The 17,619-nt window shown below is 42.4% G+C and overlaps 1 protein-coding gene across 1 annotated transcript; it reads left to right on the top strand.

Moving 5' to 3' along the window:
- Nucleotides 1–364: 364 nt before the first annotated feature.
- LOC306653832 (uncharacterized protein) lies at nucleotides 365–14,487 on the top strand (the record flags this gene model as incomplete). The annotated part of the gene is made up of 4 exons (XM_079126874.1): nucleotides 365–1,295; nucleotides 3,976–4,035; nucleotides 8,970–9,069; nucleotides 13,536–14,487. The coding sequence occupies 4 exons, from the start codon at nucleotides 365–367 to the stop codon at nucleotides 14,485–14,487; spliced, it is 2,043 nt and encodes a 680-aa protein (XP_078983000.1).
- Between the last annotated feature and the right edge of the window lie 3,132 nt (nucleotides 14,488–17,619).

Here is a 17,619-nt window from a genome sequence, read left to right as displayed (position 1 = left end):
TCAAAACATTTTATAATTCCCTAACCTTCTCACTGTGACTGGTTTATGCTGTGTGTGTGTGTGTGTGTGTGTATATGTGTGTGTGTGTGTGTGTGTATTTCAAAATAAGACTTCTGCTTGAAAATTTTCCATCATAGTAACCCTTAGAATTTTATCAGGGCTAGTCAATTAGACAAATCAATAAGTTTTTATTAGAAATCCTACTAAGTATCTAGAGCTATGCTAGGACAACTGTATAGAACATTTCCTGGGTGTGAAAGTGGGTATCTTGGCTTCAGCCCCTGTGTCTGTGGATCTCACATAGCATTTTCTGAGATGCAAAAGAATCCAGAATATGTCCTCTTCTTTCCTCAGAAGGAGGGCCATGCACAATCAAGGCTCAAGAAATCACAGCTCTGTAACTGAGTTTATCCTCTTGGGCTTCTCCAGAAACCCCAGGACCAATTGGATCCTTTTCTTCCTCTTCTTCTTCCTCTACTTATTCACAGTCTTGGGCAATGGGCTCATTGTTACCCTGATCAGAGCAGATGCACGTCTCCACACACCCATGTACTTCTTCCTCAGTATCCTCTCTCTCCTGGATCTCAGCTATGCCACCACTACAGTGCCCCAAATGTTGGTCCATCTAATAAGCAAAAATAAGACCATCTCTTACACTGGGTGTGTGGTCCAGATGTACATTTTCCTGACACTAGGTATCACTGAGACCTGGATTTTTGCAGCAATGGCCTATGACAGATATGTTGCTATATGTCATCCACTCCACTATGGGGTCCAGATGAGCCAAACTCTGTGTGTCCTCCTAGCAGTCAGCTCTGCTCTTTGCGGTCTTATCTGTGCCCTTGTCTATACAGTCTTTGCAATGAATCTTCCCTACTGTGGCCCTAATGAAATCAACCACTTCTTTTGTGAAATTCCTGCTGTTTTGAAGTTGGCCTGTGCAGACACATCCCTCAATGATCAAGTGGACTTTATCTTGGGTTTCATCTTGCTTCTGATCCCGCTATCCCTCATCCTGGCCTCATATATTCGTATCCTCACTGCAATTCTAAAGATTCGTTCCACCCAAGGGCGGATCAAGGCCTTCTCCACCTGTGCATCCCACATCACTGTGGTCACTATGTTCTGCATTCCCTGCATGATCATGTATATGAGGCCTGGCTCTGAAGCCTCCCCAGATGATGACAAGAAGTTGGCCTTGTTCTACAATGTCATTTCTGCCTTTCTTAATCCCATTATTTATAGCCTCCGGAACAAGGATGTGAAGAGGGCTTTCCTCAAGTTACTTAGAATGAGTGAGGATGCTCAATAGGCAATGGACCACAAATGTCTGCAGTGCCTCTGGGCTCTCAGATACTCTATCCACAATTTCACTGGTCATTGGAGTAAACAAGGACTTTTCAGATGAGGGAGAGATCTAGAAACAAAACAACTTGCACATTAATTTGGAAATGGATTTTGCTGTCACTAAAAAGAAGCAATAAATTTTTAAAAGGAAATGGAAATGTGAAGAAAGGACTCAGAAAAACTTGTGTTCAAGGATTAAATACATCATTGACATTCTATGGCTTTGGAAAAGTCACCTAACTTCTCTGGGATTTAATTTCCCTATTGGTCAAATGTGTTTCATGATATTCATCATGCCTAAGTAATAATAGCTAACTCTTTTGGGCTCTTTCTTTATGACAGTTACTAATTGTTTTATATGAACTTACTGTTTTAATTCTTATAATAACTCTAATGGTGGGTATTATCTCCTTTATTCAGATTTTAAAAAACCGAGACACAGAAGATTAAATAAATTGTCAAATGTCAGCAAATTTGAAAATAACAGCTAAGATTTGAAACTGGAGAGCACAGTTTCATAACCTAGGCTCTTATCTATTATATTATGCCACACAACCTGAAAATATTCAATAGTTTTGAGGCTTAGAAGAGATAATGAATATTATGCTATTGAGTAAAATTAAAAAAAGTTTTGAATTATTATTCTAAGTCACATCATATCCTTGATGTCTAGAGTTCTGGTTGGTGCTTTTAGATCTTCCTCACCAGCATTCTGTAGCCTAACCAAATAGCATTGCACAACACAGTAGTACCGTCTCAATAAATGTTTGTTGAGTGATTTGTTTTATCCCCAGCTCCACCTTCATCCTTGATCTAGAATTCCCCAATTCTTCTTTCAGATCTTCTTTACTTTCATGGGTCCCTCTCCTATTTCCATCATATCTACCCCAACTGTGACTTCCAGGTGTCCAAACTTGTATTACTACAAATGGAGTATACTACTAGTGGAGTATCTTGGTTTCTACAACTGACTTCCCCTTAAATTTTCTTTGCCACCAGAAAGACCACAGGGAATGCAGGAAGAGGCCTGGGTCTTGAGATCTTGGTAAAACCACTACATATATCCAGCGTTCAGTCCTCTCATATGTAAAATGGAGGTAAGGACCACATATGACTGACTGTATCATAGAAATATTTTGAACTTAAATGGGAACAGGACTTAAAACTTAAATAGTTGTATACATTGCCAATAATCATGCCCTCAAAACTAATTATCTTAGAAAATGTTTATTAAGTTCAAGGCCAACCTGGACAACTTAGGTAGACCCCATCTCACAATAAAAAAAAAGGGGGGCTTAGTATGCAGCTCAGTGGTAAAAAGCCACTGGGTTCAAGTCCCAGTACTGCAAAAAGAAAAAGAAAAAAAAAACTTGTAGAATGCAGCAAAAGCTGTGCTTACAGGAAAATTTATAGCTGTGAATGTTTCTATTTTAAAAAGAAGATCTCAATTCAGTCACCTTAAGAAAGTAAATATAATGTTCATAGTTTTGTTTGTTAATTTCAAATGTTAAGATCAGGTTTATTGTGAGGTCAGGAGGTATGGGTTGGATACATATGATGGCAATCAATTGTATATCCAGAGTCATGGCTTACACATGTGTGCGCGAGCACACATACACACACACACTCCAAAATTTGTGGGAAACAATCACAACATCAGCAGCCACATAAACCAGGCACCAAACTATTTCTAGCACTATCAAGGTAAAAATCAATTTTGTATGACTCCAGTTTCAGACAAATTAAGTTGATTTGCAAATGGAATCTTTTACATCAGGTACTCTTGACATGTTTTTCTGATAAGATCCATTGACTAACATATTCCAACTGCTTCTCATGACTTTGAAAGAAGTTTAATCTGTAAACCAAGAATCATCTAAATGTTAAGAAAATCTAAAAGACCAATAAATGCTAAGAGCATGCTTTGCTCCTTAGTAACTTTGTCCAGAAGATAAACTTAGGGAAATTTCCAGCCTAGCGTATTCTTAGCATTCACAGAGCATTAAAGAAATGCAAGTGCTAAGAACAATGTGGAGTTGTGTGCAGTAGTGCACATTTATAATCCCAGCAGGTCAGGAGGCTGAGGCAGGAATTTCACAAGTTCAAAGCCAGCTTCAGCAACCTAGCGAGTCTTTAACATAACTTAATGAGACCTTAATCTCAAAATAAAAAATAAGAAAAGGTTTGAGGGTGTGGCTCAGGGGTAAAGCACCCCTGGGTTCAATCTTCGGTACCAAAAAAATAAAAATAAAAAAGAATGAAAAGTTCCTGTGAGAGGGGAAAAGTCCCCAGTGTCAGGGTTTACTGCCTGAAAGTCACAGCCTTGAAGGATGCCAGCCCTGGGGAAAGAGGAGCTTTGATTTTTCTAAAGACAGAAAAATAATTGTCAGAAGCATGTACCGATTGTGTTCCATGGGGGCCTGTTAAGAAAACTGTTCTGGGGCCATTAGAGGCAGACTCCGAGGATCAGCTGCTGGAACTAAAGGGATGTACTTCTGAGTGCTCTCAGAGCAGTAAACACCCACAGCAGGCCACCCAGTGTCCCCACCTCTGCTTCAGCCAGTCCTGACTTCCAGGTGTTTGCAAAGGCTGTTCCACTTAGACTGTCCTCTTCTCCCGCTTTCCCAGTGCCTCCTTTTCATTCACTCAGGTCTCTTCTTCAGGAAGTGAAGAACTACTTCCGCAAAGGTGAAAGTTTTTACTTCCTCATGAATTCTTAACACCCCCAAGGAAGCACTCCACTCTCGCCTTAGAAGCAGAGTATCAAGCGGGGTGAGATCGTAAAGGGTATAGCCTGCATCTTGGCCTTGAGTTCCTTTAACAAAACAACAGCTAACATGTATTCCAATATATTTGCATGAAGCTATTTTAAATGCAAATGATTTGGACTCTCCTTTCTCCCATTTGTGGTAAAACAAAACAAAACACTCAGGAGAACTCAGCAAAAATTGGGAACAGAAGGAAACGTCTTCACTCCAATAAAAACATCCACAAAAACCTACAGCTAACATCACACATAATGATGAATGACTAAGTGCTTTCCCACTGAAATCAGTACTAAGACAAGGAAGTTTGCTCTCGCTACTCCTATTCAATGCAGTACTGGAAATCCCAGCCAGTACCAGAAGGCAAGAAACAGGAATAGAAAGAATAAAACTGTCTCCATTTGCTGATAACCTAATTGTGTAAAACTAAAACAAAAACAAACCCACAACGATTCTATATAAAAACTCCTAGAATTGGGCTGGGGATATAGCTCAGTTGGTAGAGTGCTTGCCTCGCATGTACAAGGCCCTGGGTTCTATCCCCAGCTCCACCAAAAAAAAAAAAAAAAAAAAAAAAAAAAAAAAAAAAAAAAACCCCCCTAGAATTAATAAGTGTAGCATGTTGTATAAATCAACCAAATTTATGGAATGGAATACACCTGTAATACCAGCAACCCAGGAAGCTGAGGCAGGAGGATCACAAATTTTAACGCCAGTCTGGGCAATTTAGGGATACCCTGTCTCACAGTAAAATAATAAGAGGGCTTAGGAAGTAACTTGTTGGTAGAACACCCCTAGGCTCAATCCCTAGTACTGTAAGAAGAAAAAGAAAGAAAAACTCATAGAATACAGCAAAAGCAATGCTTAAAGGGAAGATTTGTAGTTGTAAATGCTTATGTTTAAAAAAAGAAGAAAGGTCTCAACTCAGTAAATTAAACTGAAAGTAACCAGAGGGAAGGAAATAAAGGTTCAAATAGAAATAAAATAAGGAAGAAAAAAAAAATAGAGAAAACGAATGAAACTAAAAATTGCTTTCTTTAAATGATTCACAAATGACAAACCTTTAAATAGACTGATCAAGTGGAAAAAAGGGAAAAGGCATAAATCACTAAAATCTGGAGTAAAAGAGAAGACAGTCTTACAAAAAATTAGAAAGAAAAGAAAACACCTTAAACAATTGTATGCTAACAAATTTAATAAACTATAAAATAGGGGCTTATATCTAGAAAGATATAAACTACTAGAATTAACTCAAAAAGAAACAGAAAATCTACAAAGACCTATGGCAGGTTAAAAGATTTAATTTGTAATTTATAAATTTCTCAAAAGAACATCCAGGACCAGATGGCTTCATTGGTGAATTTTGTCAAACACAGAGAGACTCAACACCAAGCCTTTCAAATTCTTTTTTTAAAAAAAGAATAAAAAGATAGGACTTCCTAATACATTCTGACAAGGCCAGTATTCCTTTCATACCAACACAAAGACATCGCAAGAGAAGATGACAGATCAATCTTTTATATGGGTTCCTGGGGATGTGCCTTTGGGGTTTATATTTTGTCCATGGTAAAGGAAGCTCTCTCTGTCTGTCTGTCTGTCTCTCCTCCTCCTCCTCCTCCTCCTCCTCCTCCTCCTCCTCCTCTCTGCCTTCCTCCTCCCTTCCCTTCCTGGTTCCATGTCCTGAGCTGCTTTCCTCTACCACACTCTTCCATCATGATGTCCTGCCTCATCTAGGCCCAGAGCAATGGAGTTGGCCATCTATGAACTGAGACCTCTGAAACCATGAGCCCCAGCTGATTTGCATATGACTGGGACAGTCATAACCCCTGATAATGAGGTCTATATAGCAGGGGATTGAGTTTCTCCAAAAATCACAAAAAAAAATCATAGTAAAACTAGTAAACTTCAGACTTCCTTCAGAACTGTGAATTTCTTCTGTTGGTTGGATTCTAAGGACCTTCATGTTCTTTATTCGCATAAAGCCATCTCTGGTTTGCTGTGAAGGCTGTATCTATGCAACTGGAGGAGACCATGTAGGTAGAGAGCTTAGTAGGAATATAGGACACTGAGAAGGCTGAGTGGATGATGGTAAGCCCCTTGCCTTTGATTGGCAGTGGAGTTGTGATTCATGCCTGCATTTATGTGATGACACTGAACCTCATGTACTCTTACTTTCCAAGGTGTGGTTCATGGGTAGAAATGACCATGAGGCCAACTGGCAGACCCTTGGCTTTGGCTGTGGCTTTCAGGCCTAGAATTCTCTATATTGGAGGGCTGCATGTTGTGGTCTCAAATTCTCTTTCCACTAACTTAGTCCTTGTCTATCTCGAATACAGTTTGTCCAGTTGGCAGGTCATTTACCAGTATGGACTTAAGTTATGAATTGCCAGCCCCTTGTTGTGTGGGCCTGTGTGGAGTTGTCTCCACTTTCTGTATTATGTTAACATTGGCTCACTCATATAACTACTTGCTGCTGATATAGTCCTGTGTTTTAAGGATTAAGAATGGATTAACCAGGTCATTTTATCTTCATTTAATAACAAGCACTACTGAAGAGTGATTGTGTGTAAGTATAGGTTAGCTGTCACATTTTGATATGTGTGTGTTGTGGGGCAGGTAGGATTAGGAAGTTCACTGTTGAGGAATTTTCCACACAACCTGTGCAGAAGAGCAGATGATGAGCACTGCTCTGGCCTGAGTCCCAGGAGCCACCAGCAGTAGTGGGGCCCCCCAATCTAACATGAGCACAGGGTGCTTTGTTACAAACATGAACTGCATAATGTTCAATTGCATAATGTTCTGGCACTGTATTTTGAAAGGTATTAATTTATTAAATAAATTGTTTATATTCATAAAAGAAAACAGGCTTCTTCTAGCCTGCTTCTTCAAACTCTTCCAGCCCTGTTCATTGCCGGTTCCAAAGTTCCTTCCACCTTTTTGAATATTTGTTGTAGCAACAGCCCCACTTCTCATATCAGTTTTCTGTCTGGTCTGTTTTGTGTGTCTGTGACAATACCACAGCCTGAGTAATTTATGATAAACAAATATTTATTGGCTCATGGTTCTGGAGTCTGAGAAATCCAAGATCAGGCGCTAATATCTGGCGAGGGCCTTCTTTCTGTTTATCTCGTAGCAGAAGGAAGAAGGGCAAGAAAGCAGAGAGAAAGGCAAAAGGGAGCAAACCCATCCTTTTATAAAGAGCCAGCTCCCACAATAATGAATACACTCCCATAAAACAGCATTGGTCCGTTCATGAGAGCTGAGCTTTCATGGCCTAATCATCTTCCTTCTGGGGGGTGGCGCTGGCCATTGAACCCAGAGCCCTGCACATACCCTAATATTTGATTCTGTTTGATTTCAAATCAAAGCCTACACCAGATTTCTCACATTATGTCACCCAAAGGGCTAGCTCCCCACCTGTGCTTGGCATTGATTCTGAGTGATCACAATTATTAAGCACCTATCATGTGCCCTGACCCACTTAAGAAGTAGAAGGGGGTGGCTGAATGAGAAAAGTGGTAGTCCCTCATCCCTCTGAATCTAATTATGAAGACATACATTTTAGGACAAGCAGAAGATCCACCATCTGACATCCACTGGGGAGCCAGCCAAGTATGCTTATTTTATTCTGTTTCATGTCTGATCATATTTAACCCTCACCACTACCCTATGCAGTCTGCACCCCATTTTGCTGATGAGGAAACTGAGGGAAGTTTGATATCTTGTCCAGGATTACACCATTAGCAAACAGCAACTAGGATTTGATCCCAAGTCTGCTGACTGTCCAGGGTTTTGCTCCCATGTAGAATATTTGTCACTAGCTTCATCTTCAGCAGTTTCAGGGAAAGATTCCACAGTTGCTTGGGGCACATTTCTTTCCCTGCAGGAAGTCACAGTCTTTGGGGGCCACACTACATCAGGATACAATACAGGCTGGTACTCAGCCAAGCATGGTAGAGAGAGTGGATTGAGGCACTCTGAGGGCTGAGAACAGCAAGAAGTCCAACCCTGACTCCCAGCCCTTGCCCGCTACACTTCTCAAGTCATGCGCTTATTCCAATGGGTGCTCACAAATCTGTTCCCACTGAACTGTCAGGCAGAACAGGGAGAGGCTATGGGGAGCAGGAGCCTCAGGTTAGGAGAGTTAGGGGGCTGGTGCAGAGACCTTGGGTGCCAGGCCGAGGGGGCTAAATGGGTGCTCAGGGCTTTGGAGGTCTGCAGCGGGGCCTGGAGGATCCCAAGGCACAGAAGCCTCATTAAGACGCTACCTGACTTGTCCTCCCTGAGGATCAGGAACAGAACGTTAAGGAGACCCAGCAGTGAAGATGACTTAGCACTTAAGATGTTGAGTTTTCGCACTACAGGTAGATGAAGGGCTAATTAACCTATGGTCTGGCCTGACAAAATGAAGTACTCATTTATATTTGGATTACTGTGTAATAATAACTAACACTGCTCAAGAAGGATTTATATTTTGATGCAATTTGTAGTAAATTTTATGAAAAATAAAATAACATTTTATTTTAAAAAAGAAGAAGAAGAAGACCCAGCAGGCGCCTGACTCATCCTTCACACAGGGCCAGGTACAGAGGGGAGGGGCGGAGATGGGGGTCTGAGACACGGAGTCCTCACACCTAGGCCAGCCCTTCCTGATGTTGCCACCTGTCCTTGTCCCTGTCTCTGTCTGACTGGGCTCCTTCCTGCCTCTACCTCCTTTCCATTTGCATCTGGCCCTTCAAGCCTGGCATCTGCTTTTCCCCCAACCTCTAAATGACTCTGTTCATTGATTTCCTTCTGTGCCACTGTCAACTTACAGCTTTGACTTTCTCTCAATTTGCTCTTGGGTGTATTCTGAAGGAGAAAAGTGGGAGGATGTGAAGACTGTGACTATGGAGCTAAGGCAATTGGCTCTCCTCTGCATCCCAGTCATGAGGTTTGGGATCCGTAGCATGAGGATGTAGGACAAGGAACTGGTAAGAGAGGTAAGGTAAGGGTAGCTAGTTACTGGAGTTGCAGAAAGAGCTGTTTAAGGCTTCAGGAGCGTCAGGGACCTGGGGGGAGATGCTGAAACTGGGAAGAACTCTGATGCTCACACTGGAGGAAGGGAAGGAAGTAACAAACCAGATATTGCTATCTTGGCATTTCTTTTTCCTGTAAGGAAGTCTTAAAGGGGTTAGAACTCCACCTCCCCTCCACACACCTTTATTGCTTTCTCTTTTCCATGTTCTCCTCTCCCCTAGTTTTCTCCATTTTGCATAATTTTCTGGTCAGTTTGTAGCAGAGACTGACAATGGGATGCCTATTGAGAGACTACTGCAATGGCCCAGGCCTCCAGTCCAGGTGAAACCGGAAGATGAGAGAAGGATGGCAAAGTCTTCAACTCTTTCAGCTGGGCTCAAATCTTTCAGCAGGACAGGTCACAATGCATTTTTGATATGTGGTCAGTTAAGTTTTGTTGAACCTTTCCTGGGATCTAGAAGCACTACATTCCAGGATGGTTGACTTTCTCTGGACTGCCTCTGTGTGTTAGTCAGCTTTCCATCACTGTGACAAAATGCCTGAGGGAACGTTTATTTTGGCTTATGATTTCAGAGGTTTCAGTCCATGATTGCTTGACCCTGTAGCTTTGGGTCTATGGCAGCACAGTACATAATGGCAAGAATTCATGGTAGAGGAGAACTTTATACTTCGTGGAGGTCGTGAAGCAAAAGAGAGAAAGAGGAAGGACCCAGGTTGCAATATTCTCTTCAAGGGCACGCCCGCCAGTGATCTAACCTCCTAACACTAGCCCCACTTCCTAAAGTTTCCACCACCTTCCAACAGCATTGGGGCTTTGGGACCAAGTCTTTAATACATAGGCCTCTGGGAACATTCCAGATTCAAACCATAGCTAATATAAGTTAACATAATACCACTAATATAAGTTAGTCAAATTAAACTGAAATCCTCTTGGGGATCACCCAGAACAAGACTTATCTGTCCTCTGCATGAAAAGACTCATCTATGTCTCCATGTGACTTGCAAAGAATTGGTCCTCAGCTTCAGAATGTCTCTCACTTTTCAGATAGGTAGAAGCATCCTTAATTGCTTTAACTCTTCCTCACACAATGTTGTTTCCAGACCTTTCTCCAAAGCCTGTTTCAACTTGTCCACATTCCACTAAAAACATGGCCCAGGAGTGAGAACAATGTCCAAGTGTGGTCTAGCTGCTGCAGACACAGTTCCATGCTACCTCCTGTGATCTGCTAGGATTCCTTCTCATGATGCAGACTCATGTTGACTTTTTGTAAGTTTCTTTATGCCAATCCAGTGTAAGTTCTCAGTTATTTCCCAACAAACTGCTTCCCCATCTGAGATTGGTACAATTGGCTTTTTGAGTTAAAGGGAAGGGACAGGACATTTTACATTTGTGCTGTGACTTTTTAAAAATTATTATTACTGGAATCAGTCTCTTGTTCTACCCAGTTGAGACTGAATATCTGATTTCCAACCACTGGGTCAGTTCCTCACTGTCTACATAAGCTATTGTCAGGAAGAACCTATGAGGCTGGTCCCTGGGAATGTTAACTGTATCTGTAGCCACCTTGCTCTCACCTCCTCCCTTCCATTTTGACTCTGTTGGAGACCCACTCATGCTTTGATGTTCTTGGTCCTATTGCTACCTGCTTCCTCAGAGGCCTTCCTCCATCTCTCTCTATCTCTCCCCTCAGTGTACATACATTCTGAACTCTTCCACCTTAGGGGACAAAAAAAAAAAAATCCCTCCACCTTATGTCCTAACCTGGACATCTCCTCACCCCACTCCATCTTTTTACAGTTCAGTTCACACCTCGGAACCCACCACAATCTGATGTCTGCCTTCATCTCAGAGATATCTCATCTCTGAGTCACTAACAATTTCCATATTATTCCATTTTTGACAGTTTTCAGCCCTCTTTCCTCTTTGCATTTGACGCCACTGGTTCTCGAGCTCCCTGGATTCCTGCATCAAGTCCTCCTGCCTCCTTGGACGCTGCTTCTTCACAAGCCCATCTCTTCCTCTGCCAACCTCTCCAGTGTTCCTCTCTGGTGCTCCTAGTTTCCATCTCTAGACCCTCTTCTCTCTTGCTGAGAATTCTCATCCATTCTCTGCCCTCATTAACCTCCAAATGCTGGTGCTGCAGAGGTTTTGATCTTCCTGAACTCCCAGGCTACATCTCAGCCTCTGATTGCCAGATCCTCAAGGATGTGTTTCAAACTCTGCACATCTGTAAGAGAACTACTTAACTCTCTGCTATTTCCTGCCCCACCCCATCTCTCCCTCCTTTACGTCCATCTCGTTTCTATGTTGTTGAATGGTGCTAATGACAATTTATGTTCCCAATTCTGGAAGCTCAAGCTCATCTTATTTCCTCCTTTTCTCACTTTCTACAGTCCTCAGTTGCCATGTGCTGTTGGTTCAATTCCATACCCTCCCTCTATTCTCTTCCCTCTTCCTGGTGTGGAATACTAGCCTTCTTGTTTCTTTTCCCTTTACCTCTCAACTGGTTTTCTTCCAATGCCTTTTCTTAACTTCTACCCACAGAGCATGTTTCTAAAACCTTAGCTTGAACAAATTATTTCTCTGCTTGAAACCCACCAGTGGCTTACTACAACCTAATGGATTAAACCATGTTTGTTAGCAGGATATACAAGACCATTTATACCAAGTTTCCATCTTAATTTCAGGTTCATCTTCCAAGAATCCCCTTTCCTAATACCCCTGTGAAGACTTTATCCCTGTGCTCCCTGTTTACACAAAACTCTCCCTCAGGCCTTTGGCACCTGACGCTGTTTGCAAAACTCTTCTTTGAATGCTTTGCTTGGCTAGTCCCTGCTCATCCTTTAAGATTCATATCAGGTGTTCTGTTTTCTCTTTTCTGGGCTCCCATGACACACATACTTCCAACACAGTACTCATCACTTGATGGCTGTTCATCATTTCCCTGTCTCTTCACTGTGTGCTCTTTGAGAACAGAGGATTTTACTTCTCCACTCCTAGTGCTTAGCACAGAGTCATGACTGACAGCATGCATTTCCATCATGGTGCTAAACACATTGGAAAATAATTAGTATATTTATTTCTCTATTTTCCCAACTGGACTGTAAACTCCTTAGCATTAGGAATATACCTTGTCCTTGTCCTTTTTGTCCTTGTTTCTCCAGCTCCTACATCAGCATATGACCATTCAATGAATGACACCCTGAGAAGGAGCACTCGATGGGAGCTGGCATTGTTGAGATCCCTCTCTGTGGCAGTAACAATGCCAGTTGCCTCATGCATAACCTTCATGACTCTCAGGATATCTCCCTGGTAGGTATTATGTCCATTCCACAAGGGAGAAAATTGAGGCTCAAAGATATTACATTACATGAACAAGTCCGCAGTGAGAGTATCAAGACTTGAACTCGAGTGTTCTATTCCAAATCCCATTCTTCTCCACAAGAACATCCCTTCTCCTATGGAACCATGAACAAGAGAACCACCTTTAATCTCTAAATGTATAAACTAAACCCAAACCCAGTCCTTATCCTGGGCAACCTGCTGATCATAAATCTCAAGGGAAGAAAGGGATTCTAAGGGGTTTATTACAATTAGGCTGGAGAGCTTGAGAGATGCCAAAACTGTCTCTTCTTTTTTCAGTACTGGGGATTGAACCCAGGGTCTTATGCATCCTAGGCAAGTTCTCTGCCAATGAGTTACATCCCCAGCTTCCAAAGCCATCTTTAAGCAAAGAAGACAGCTATTTTTCTTCCTCAAGCCTGGTCAACTTTTAAAGTCAAGTAGGAAGACCCTTCCCTTCAGAATTAGATGAGGATAAGAAAAGGCAGAATTGCTGAGTAACCCCATCTAAAATAAAATATGACAAAGCTTCCAGAGACGTGAAAGAATCAAGAAACACAGACCCAATATAAATTTTCTAAGAACTTCTCATATTTGTGGAGCCATATATCTTCACCCACATTTCTTATTCTCCTGTTTATTTTTCTATAGTGATCATAAGTTGAAGGCACCAAAAACAAAGAGTTCTGAATATGTATTTTAAGACAAGGGGAAGCGGAGAGTTTCAAATCTTCATCATCTCACTCTGCAGCGAGAACTAGGGAGAAGAGCCCCAAGCAATGCACTATATGATGGTAGCTCCTGAAGGAGAGAAAAGGAGGTGACTTTTCTGGGGCTGGTAGAAGGGAAGGAAATGAGATTTGGGGGTTTTCAGAAAAGATTATGGCCAGAGAAGTTAAATTTTGGCAATTTCCCTACCCAGGTAGATCTGTCTCTGAATTGACATTAATCCTAACTAGGATCAAAAGACTACTGACCTTTCCAGCAATGGAATGGCCATGGCACCTGAATATGCCTTCAAAACTGAACCAGCAGGACCATTTCTCTTTCTGCAGCTGAAGAATAATGCAGGAGTTTCCCTGGGAGAACCGCAGTTCTGTGACTGAGTTTATCCTTCTAGGCTTTTCCAGGGATTCTGGAATTAATGTAATCCTCTTCAATCTCTTCCTCTTCCTCTACATCTCCACACTCCTGGGCAATGGACTCATTGTCACCTTGATCCACCTTGACTCTCGCCTCCATACACCCATGTACTTCTTCCTCAGTGTCCTTTCCATGCTGGACATGAGCTATGTCACCACCACTGTGCCCCAGATGTTGGTGCATCTGGTCTGCCAGAAGAAAACTATTTCCTATGTTGGGTGTGTGGCCCAGATGTACATCTTTCTGGTGTTGGGCATCACTGAGGGATGGCTGTTCTCTGTCATGGCCTATGATAGGTATGTGGCCATCTGCTATCCACTCAGGTACAAGGTTATCATGAGCCCATGGCTGTGTGGGGCAATGGTCATCTTTTGTGGACTGTGGGGTGTCAGCTGTTCCCTAGTCTACACTGTCTTCACCATGCGTCTGCCCTACTGTGGCCCCAATGAGATCAACCACTTCTTCTGTGAGGTCCCTGCTGTTCTGAAGTTGGCCTGTGCAGACACATCCATCAATGACAGAGTAGATTTCATCCTGGGCTTCATCCTCCTCCTGATACCACTTTCCTTCATCCTGGCTTCATATATTCGTATCTTCATTGCTATTCTAAGGATTCGTTCCACCCAAGGGCGGATCAAGGCCTTCTCCACCTGTGCATCCCACATCACCGTTGTCACCATGTTCTGTGGACCCGCCATGTTTATGTACATGAACCCTGGGGCCAATGCTTCCCCAGAGCGGGACAAGAAACTGGCCCTGTTCTACAATGTCATCTCTGCCTTTCTCAATCCCATCATCTACAGCCTCAGAAACAAAGACGTGAAGAGGGCTTTCCTCAAAGTAACAGGCTGGGGCAGAGTCCCTGAGTAAGCCCGCTGGAAAACAGAAGGCTACAACCAAATCTGAAAGAAGAGGGTCTGTGGCCCCTCCATCCTATCCAAACAACAGACAGTCAAGAATTGTTCACTAGTGGTTAAGAAAACTGATGTGCAAAAGTAGGTACCTGGTGTGAACTTGCTGATGACTCCAGACACTAGGTTATCCTCAAATATCAAGGGACACAACTGTAGACAGATTGCCAAGCATGACCTGTGACTGATTCTTTTCTGTTTCCCTGGAGCCATCAAAGGGTCTGGCACAAATGAAGCATCATTAACATTTGCTAAATAAGTGACTGCGTGCATGAAAAATAGACATTTTAAGTCAACTCAGGATGACTGGGACAAGATGACTTAGAGGACCCCAGATCAGTAACTTTCTTTCTCAGTCAGGAGAAAGACTAGATCTAAAGAAACATAATCATAGGAGAAAGAAAAGTAACCTTAGGAATAGGTAGGGTTAGGGGTGAGTCACTGTCCATTCAGCACTGTCTAGGGGATTGTGGGTCCCAGAATAGAGGATTCATCCTGTCCCTGGAGAGGTGAGCTGCTGGTATGGGGAAGAGATATTTTGAGGGGTCTCTCAGTACACAGATGAAACATTACCCAAACTTTATTACATTGTTTAAGAGCCAGACTATTTCTCCATCTGTAAAATTGGGATGATGATAACAATAGCAGACTACCACCTTGTAGGATTACTATGATAGCTAAAGTTCTCAGAATAGTGTTTGACAATACTCCTTATAAACATGGCAATTTTTTCTATTCTACTTTCCTTTCCTAACACCACAGTTACCAAGCAGACATGTGAGACCCTTTCAGATTAAAGTAAATGGCTATTCTGCTCTTGGGAAAGGGATAGCTAACATTATAAATAAAAGAGTTGGCATTTGTTTCCAGTTCAGACTGCTGTGGACTTAATTAGCTTGGGTCTGCCATCAAAAAGCTCATGAATTCCAGTCAGCAAAACTATTTAAAAAATTATGACAGGCCCTCAAGGTGTTGCATGAAGAAGTTCTGATGACTTCTACCCTCGGAGATATCATGACCAGTGTTCCACATTAAAGCTTTTAATAAACACTTATTCAAATCTGAACTCTGTAATTACGGTGTTATTGGAGTACTTGAGAGGTTGCTGAGAGGAATGATAGATTGTGGTGGTCATGATGGTGGTGACTTCCTTTACCAATGCCAAAACCATTCACCCATGGCTTCAGCCCTTAGGGTCCCTTGCACCTGTGACAAGGCACTGACAAGTTGCTCAAAAAATCTTAAGAAATTTTACTGACCACATCATCTCTCATTCCCAGAAAGGCAGGCAACAGTCCAGTGAAGACTAACTTGAAAAGAGAAACTTTCACAAGAAGATCTACCCACCTTTATAGACTCCCCTCCAAATTTTACCCTCACATTTTCTATTGTTAGAGGAGAAAAGGAGAAGAGACAGAAGGTCCTAACTAGTCCGAGTTGGCATTCTGACATTCCATGGTCCATCCAACTAGCCCAGATGTTTCCTGCTCCAAACTTGGCTTTGACGGTTCAAAGTTCAAATCACCCAATGGACACCAATGGCAGGTCATTCAAGGAAATGCTGCCATGGTGAAACAGTCAGACTCTTGCTTTGAACACAAAAGAAACTTAAAAAACTATTCCTAGTTGACCTCTTTAAGGTCAAAATTATTGAACCTTTATTGATAAACAGTCTTGGATCTTCAATAAAACTGCAATGGTTCCAATGAAAGTGATAGAGATCAGTACAACCAGATGTCAGTGAAGGGAGTTTGAACTCAGTAAGAAATGATGATTGTGGAGTTGGCGAGAGTTACAATGGTTAGAACTGGTATAAGAATAATATTTGGCTTTGCATTTCACAGCTAGGTGTGTGCGTTTTCTGAGCACACTTGGGGAAGTAGTAAGAAAGGGGGCCTGAAGGTAGATGCTAGGGGCAATGAGAGAGAGAGAGAAAGAGCTGGCTGTATGTAGAAAGCCCCAAGTCATAAGAGAAAGAGTAGCAGAAATATAATAGAGGCTGATGTGCTATCCTGCCTACATCAAGATTAGATCAAGGTGGTGCATTGGGAAGAGATGGCAAGGCTAATGTGCATTCTGAACCCAGGCCCACACTGAAATGGATTCATTACCCCCAGACTTCCATTTCTCATTGGTCGCTCTGCTTCATCCCCTCATGAGCAGAATCTCCCACTTCACCTTTTCCCAGTTCTCCCTGTTTGTCATCTAAACTCAGCAGCAGCATCCTTAGGGAGAGTCCTGGGATGTGAGTACTGGGGTGAGTGGCATTGGTTATGCTGCTATCACCCCTAAAACTGCACCACTTCTCTAACCACAATCTTACATTCTCACTGCATTTGGCACAAAGTAAGCCATTCTCAAAGGGCTTTCGGGACCTGGCCTCTGCCTAACTCCTGAATGTGTCTCTCCTCTCCTGCTCACTCTGTCATGACCTCACGAACTTTCCATTCACCAGACCATGCAAGTCCTTCCCTAACTTGAGGTCTCTGTCCCTGGCTTACCCCTTGACTGAAATTCCCTCCTCCTGGCTCCTTCCTTGGCTGACTCCTCACCCACAGGGATCAACTAGATCTTAATTCCAAAACCTTACTTGTCTACTCTTGGTGAGTAGGTTTCTTTCCTCCATTTTCTCTATCACAGAATGCTATTTGTTTCCTTATGAATTCTGCAACCTCATTTATCAGTAACTGACCTTGATTTCTATATCGAGTTTTTGTTCCTCTGGTAGAAATAATATTAATCTTCTTGGGTTTGCCCTGTTATTAGCCAACTCAGGCTATTGCAACAAAACACCATAACCAGCTGGCTTAAATAACAGAAATTTATGTTCTGGAAGCTGAAAGTCTGAGCTCAGAGTACCAGTATGGTCAAGTTCTGATGAGGGCTCTCATCCTGGCTTGTTTGATGGCCACCTTCTCACTGTGTTCCCATGTGGCAGGGAGAGAGAGAGAGAGAGGTAGAGATAGAGACAGAGATAGAGATAGAGATAGAGATAGAGGGGGGAGGGAGGGAGGGAGATAGAAAGAGAGAGAGAAAGAGAGAGAGCTAGTTCTCTGGTGTCTCTTCTTATAAGGACATTGATCCTATCAGA

The sequence above is a fragment of the Sciurus vulgaris genome (assembly GCF_902686455.1).
Source record: "Sciurus vulgaris genome assembly, chromosome: 1".
NCBI classification, from domain to species: domain Eukaryota; kingdom Metazoa; phylum Chordata; class Mammalia; order Rodentia; family Sciuridae; genus Sciurus; species Sciurus vulgaris.
The sequence above is the reverse complement of the archived record's forward strand: the minus strand, read 5'-3'. Positions and strand labels throughout refer to the sequence as shown.